At 41.3% G+C, this 6,449-nt stretch overlaps 1 protein-coding gene across 3 annotated transcripts in view; it reads left to right on the top strand.

The window, feature by feature from the left end:
- Positions 1 to 247: 247 nt before the first annotated feature.
- Positions 248 to 6,449, top strand: part of LUZP2 (leucine zipper protein 2) — a 516,697-nt gene continuing 510,495 nt past the window's right edge. The window contains exon 1 of one of the 3 annotated variants that reach the window (XM_005226734.4): positions 248 to 828. In XM_005226734.4, the coding sequence (XP_005226791.1) occupies positions 767 to 828 (62 nt within the window). In that variant the 5' untranslated portion in view covers positions 248 to 766. 3 annotated transcript variants of the gene reach the window in all.

Here is a 6,449-nt window from a genome sequence, read left to right as displayed (position 1 = left end):
GCCACAGACGTCGTAAGTGTCCGGAAACCTCTTCCCAGTCCACGTTTTGCGGACTAAGAAGCTCGCAATAGCGATAGGGGCTCAGGGTGCATTTCTGAACGCTCTTCACTCCTCCAGTCCTTCCATTCGCATCCGACGAGTCATTACGCGTTTGTAATTCGAGTTAACGTTTTAAACACTCTCTCCCTCCGGAGCACCGTTTTTCCAAACACGCTTTAACCAGGTGGGGGGACTTGCCTGTGACTCTGAGCCTCTGAGAATCTTCCCCAGTGCATTCTGGCTCACCTCCTGCCGCGGATGCAGGTTCAGTTACTGGCAGACTAGGTTTCTCCCCTGGCCCCCGCCCCGCACCTCCCCATCCTCTGGGCAAGCGGGAATAAAAGACCAGCTCCCGGGGCCCGGGACGTGCAGCCGAGTGAGCGCAGCCCGTTGCCCGAGCGCGCGGGGCCATCGCCGGGCACCCCTCCCGCCCCGCGCGCCGCCTGCGGCGCGGGTGACAGCGCGCCCTCCGGGCTCGGGAGCGGCGGCGCCGAACAATCCGGGGCAGGGCTCGCCTCGCTGGTGACATCACTCCCGAAGATATTCCCCGCTCTCAGCGCCTGCCTTCGCGAGGCGGCCGTCCGTTTGTCGGTTTACTTCCGTCCGCTGCTGGAGAGGGCTCAGAGCCGGGGACAGAGCCGGGCACCGAGGAGGAGCGACGGGACCTGGAGGAGGAAGCGGGGGAGCGGAGGCAGCGAGGAAAGGAGGACCCCGGCAGGTGACAAGCATGAAATTCAGCCCAGCGCACTACTTGCTGCCTCTCCTGCCGGCGCTGGTCCTCGGCACCAGGTGAGTCCGGGAGCGTGAGTGACCCGAGGCGAGGGGCGCTGCCGGCAGGTCACCGGTGAGGGCCAAGGACAGACACCTCGGCCGTTTGCATCTCCCGCCTAAGTTGGGCGGAGGGCTTGGTGGGAGGTCTCTATAATTCCGACTCTGAAATTCTTCTGGGGAAGTGGAACCCTTTTCTAGTTATCCGAGTCCTTAAAGAAATTCTCGTATTCCTCCCAGTGAGGAGACCGAGTATTCCTTTCAAAGACGCGTTTCCCTCCAGCCCTAGTGATAGCCGACAGATAACACGCGGATAGGAGACCACATAAAGAAGGGAATTCGATAGACAAGGAGAGGGTTGTCACCAAGCAGTGTCTCAGTACATTGGAGCTGTCTCAATAGCCACAGAGATGACCTCCTCCCCTCAGTATGTCTGATTTTAAGGCACAGGGAAAAAATGACAAATCTTAGGAAATGGTTAGCCATGTACAAAAGTTCCTGGACTTGTGAAATAGACTGTTTTAACATCTTGAGTGGGCTGACTGCTCTTGGCTGTCCTGTGAGCAGGTCTAATTAAAGAGCACACAGGCGATTAAAAGTTAGAAGACACTCTCAGAGTGCTGATGCAAGGACCCTAGTCAGAAACAATTAAGTAGTGTATTCCATTACTGGCCATAGATGGGACATTAAGTCCAAGCACAGAGGAGCTATTTTTAGTGAAGGTTTAAAATGCAGTGATTGAAAAGAGTTTTGTGACTCCCCACTGTTGATCAAGTCCCAAAGTTGGTGATAGGTTTGCATTCTTCTTCCACAAGGGCAAAACAAAGGTGGACTGTTTCATTGCCCAGGACTGAGCCTTTATTCTGCATGGCCTGAACATCATATTGGCAGCAGTCTCTCTGCCTTGGCCACTATAAAATAAAATGACCCACACAGGATGAGAATCTTTTCAAATCTATGTGAATGGAAACATTATCTGATTATGTGTCTGGTGGATAATAAAGAGAGGAAATAGGATTATATCTAATTCTGAAATTGAGAAGTATAAAGGAAAGTCATTATCTGTGAAAAATCAGGGCAGTGAAATTCTTGATTCCACTTCCAGTGGACACACCCTCTATCAGGCTCTTGTACCCCAACTTTCTTCTGAGTGTGAGGACTGTTTGATGTAGCCCCAAGAGTTGAAGAACTTAGTCTTTGCTTGCAAACAAAGCCCAGGTAACTTTCCTAGGCTAAAATGCAATATAAATCAGATGCTTTATTTTCTTTTAGGGTTGCTCATTACTGGAGTTCACAAAATGCAGATGATTTTAAAATCACTGCCTCCCGATACTATAATAACTTGTTCCAGTTACAGAGCCCATTTTAATGTTTGTGTCTAGCTCTAAACAATTCAGTGCAAATCATGCATAACAGTTATTTTTTAAAGTGTCCTGCCACTTTGAACTCTTGTGTTACGGTTTAGTAATTACTTGTGGATTCTTCTAGAGAAAGCAAATTCTCCAAGTTTGGGGCACTTGAGTAGGTGCTTGTCAATATATTCAGAAAATTATAAATATTTAAACAATGGAAATTCTGCCCACATGATTTTTAAGTACAGTGAATCCTTAGTGTTCCAAAAGTACATTTGCTTTTTAAGGACACTATAAGTTAAGTGACTCAGAAAACTCTATAGTCTCTAGCTTCCAAAGTTTTAATGTTGGTTACATAATGCAAAAACAAAGAGCCATCGGCTTATAAAACTTAATTCTTATAAAGAAAATTTTTTAAAATAGTCAGTGCACATTTTACAGCAAAAACTGAATGAGCTGTCCCTAGCTTACTTTATTTTTTTTTTCCTAGCTTGCTTTAGATAGGAAATATCTGCAGTGTTTATGGTATGTGAAAACTGACCAGTCTTCTTTAAATTTTCCCTCTTGCCCACTCAACAAAAAGAACACACTGGACCTAAAAGAGTAAAACTTTTCCTAATGGGCGGTATGTCTTATTATTGTGATTAGTCTGTAACAATTAATCTTACGGGATACCCACATTACTTTGTGAAAATCAGAGAACTTGACAATGAATTTGGAACTATCAATATGTCATTTTGCCAAGAAGAGCTTATGATTTCAGTGGACTCTAGCAGAAGCCTATTCTCTTTGTAATAATTAAGAGTTCTTGTAGGCATTCAGTTAATGTGTGGGTTAGAACCTGAGCTGAACAGGTTTGCAAGAATAATTGCATTAGTTGAGATGAGCTTATTGTCCTGCTGAGAAAAAAACTGTTGTGGTTAAGCTATGGCCACCTGTGAGAGTGGGTTTTCTAGCCAAAGACTTCTGGCTAACTTAATTTCTTGTCAGTGGTCCTGTACGTGAAGCCAAAGGCATTTCACCTGCTTCAGTCGTGTTGAATGTATTAGCAGAGGGTGGCAGTTTCAAGATTTTCCTATATCTTTTGGGTATTATCACTTGTCTTTTATTATTAAGTTCTTTTCAAAGTATTAAAAATGTAGATCTGAGACTTTTGATGTGTATTTGTTTCAACATCTCTTTTCTGGGTATAGCTCTTGCTGTTATCCTTCCAATAGGGCTAAATTCATTTCTGTTTTAAGGTAAAGGGATGTGTTCACTAAAGCAAATGCTGCAATTAGAGAAGGATGGTCATAATAGTATAATAGTATTCTACCCACAGGGATGAAAACTCTAAAGCAGTTCTGCCTTTTAAATATGAATTTTTGAATAGCTTTCTGTTTTTGTTTGTTTCTTATGCCTGTATTTTCTGTAGCAACTTAGATGCTGAAGCACAAAAAAATTCATCGTTTTCACCATAGGGAACATTTATGCCCCTCGGTCAGAGCTACTTAATTTGTCCTGTGTGTGTACATGCTAAGTCACTTCAGTTGTGTCCAGCTGTCTGTGACCCTATGGAGTGTAGCCCGCCAGGCTCCTCTGTCCATGGGATTCTTCAGGCGAGAATACTAGAGTGGGTTGTCATGCCTCTTCCAGGGATCAAACTCATGCCTCTTATGTGTCCTGCATGGGCAGGTGGGTTCTTTACCACTAGCACCTACCCTGGAAGCCCAGTTTGTCCTGAAAGAAAGCTAAATGTTCACCTTCAACAGTAGCCAAGAACTGTTCTCTGTTTTACAGCTAAACTTCATAGATTTAAAAAGAGCTGTTTAATTTTCTAGCATATTGTCTCTCCTGTTTATAAAGTACATATAAATTTTTTTAATGAGTTAAAGTTATGAATAATGTACCTAATGCATAAAGCCATTTAACCTATGCACAAATAAATGTGATCAAAGAAAGCAAATATATCTTCGGAGTAGATTGACTATACTTTTTCAACAGCCTTGTTCTGTAGAAGCATTAAATGCTATTCGAAGGCAGCCAGCAATTCACTTCACAAAGAAGCAGTATAGGTATAGAAAGGAATAGTAGGGTGAAAAAAGTCTTTAGAAGTTCTTGGTGAAAGGGACCCATGGAGTGCTGGAGAAGGCTCATACTTTATTCTGCTGAACCTCTTGTTCCTTTCTGCTGTGATTCTGCTCTTAATACCTTTGGCTTTAAATGACTTAATGGGGAGAGAACATGGCAGGGAGGAGGGAAGGTTTACTGACTTCTGGTGGTTTTCCATCAAGCAAGAACTTTAAGCAGATGGTCGGTTATAGTTCTCCCAACAGGAGTCACCTTAGAGGTGTGTCCTGGGCCCTCTGACCAGCAGTCATACCACGTGTTTATTTTGGAATCTATTATTAGATGGTACTACATATCGAAGATGCCTCAGGCTCCTATTTGCTCCACCCTTAATCTAACCAAGTTGATGGATAGGATAAAAGAAAGATGAGTTATAGTAATAACCCAATAAGCACAAAAATATTTTATTTTTAAACAAAATAAATTTGATATTGGTAGGAGTCTTACTATAACTTCCCCACATTGATCTGTGGAAGTATATATATTCTTTGTCCCAAGCCCTGAACACAACAAGTCTTACACTCTACCCACCTTTGTATGACCCAGCATAAATGTCTTGGCAGAAATTGCTCCATTCTGTGTAACTGCATTAGAGAAATGTATTTTCTAGGCTAAGAGGATATTAACAAAAATGTGTTGACTTTTTAAATTCCTTTTGTGCATCTTAATTGCCCGTTTCCTATAGCAGTTTTTTTTTTTTTAATGACTTATTTGGGGACTATCTTTGTGCATTAAATTTTCTTTATAACTAGTGAAAGAGACTTCTCAAATTGAATTGATGGTACAATTGTCCCAGACAAAACTCTATATAATTGAAAGAGAGAACTTGATCTACCCACCAGGAAGCAAAAATCATGGCAACCACTGGCAGGGCTATATGGATGTAATGAAATTATGCTTTTCATGTATGTTATGTGAGTGTTGGTGTGTGGTTGGGTGAATGGGTGCCTATTTTTGACTGACTTCTAGAAGAAAATCTTTCTTTAATAAATAGTGCTAAATAAGTTAAGTACCCTGCTTAAGGAGATAATGTTTAATATTAAACTTTCTTCTCTAGAAAACCCCAAAAAAATCCATTTAAACTTATCTTCATATATTAACATTCAGAGATCTTTTCATTATCACACATAAAAAGTGCAAGTTAGTTGTTACATAAGGCATCAAGGCAATTAAATAATAAATTAGTTACAAATACATATATCTAGAATCTAGTTATGTTCATAAATATTTATCAATAAAGTTGTATAAATATTAACAATATTTTAAACAAAGGTTCAAGTGTGAACAGAGGAAAGAACAAATAATGCCAATTTAGCAGTATTAGACATAACTTTTGCTGATGATAACGAAAGAAAAAGTATTTTGTAATCGACTTTAATAGCTGTAAAAAGAGAAGTGAAAAACAAAGGAGAAAAGGAAAAATATACCCATTTGAATGCAGAGTTCCAAAGAATAGCAAGGAGAGATAAAAAAAGCCTTCTTCAGCAATCAAAACAAAGAAATAGAAAAACAATAGAATGGGAAAGACTAGAGATCTCTTCAAGAAAATTAGAGGTACCAAGGGAACATTTCATGCAAAGATGGGCTCAATAAAGGACAGAAATGGTATGGATCTAACAGAAGCAGAGATATTAAGAAAAGGTGGCAAGAATGCACAGAAGAACTGTACAAAAAAGAGCTTCACGACCAAGATAATCACAATGGTGTGGTCACTCTCCTAGAGCCAGACATCCTGGACTGCAATGTCAAGTGGGCCTTAGGAAATATCACTATGAACAAAGCTAGTAGAGGTGTGGAATTCCAGTTGAGCTATTTCAAATCCTAAAAGATGATGCTGTGAAAGTGCTGCACTCAATATGCCAGCAAATTTGGAAAACTCAGTAGTGGCCACAGGACTGGAAAAGGTCAGTTTTCATTCGAATCCCAAAAAAAGGCAATGCCAAAGGATGCTCAAACTACCACACAATTGCACTCATCTCACAGGCTAATAAAGTAATGCTCAAAATTCTCCAAGCCAGGCTTCAGCAGTATGTGAACCGTGAACCTCCAGATGTTCAAGCTGGTTTTAGAAAAGGCAGAGGAATCAAGAGATCAAATTGCCATCATCCACTGGATCATCAAAAAAGCAAGAGAGTTCCAGAAAAACATCTATTTCCACTTTATTGGCTATCCCAAAGTCTT

Source organism: Bos taurus, chromosome 29 (genome assembly GCF_002263795.3).
Source record: "Bos taurus isolate L1 Dominette 01449 registration number 42190680 breed Hereford chromosome 29, ARS-UCD2.0, whole genome shotgun sequence".
Lineage (NCBI taxonomy): Eukaryota > Metazoa > Chordata > Mammalia > Artiodactyla > Bovidae > Bos > Bos taurus.
This window is presented reverse-complemented; position numbering and strand designations above follow the sequence as displayed.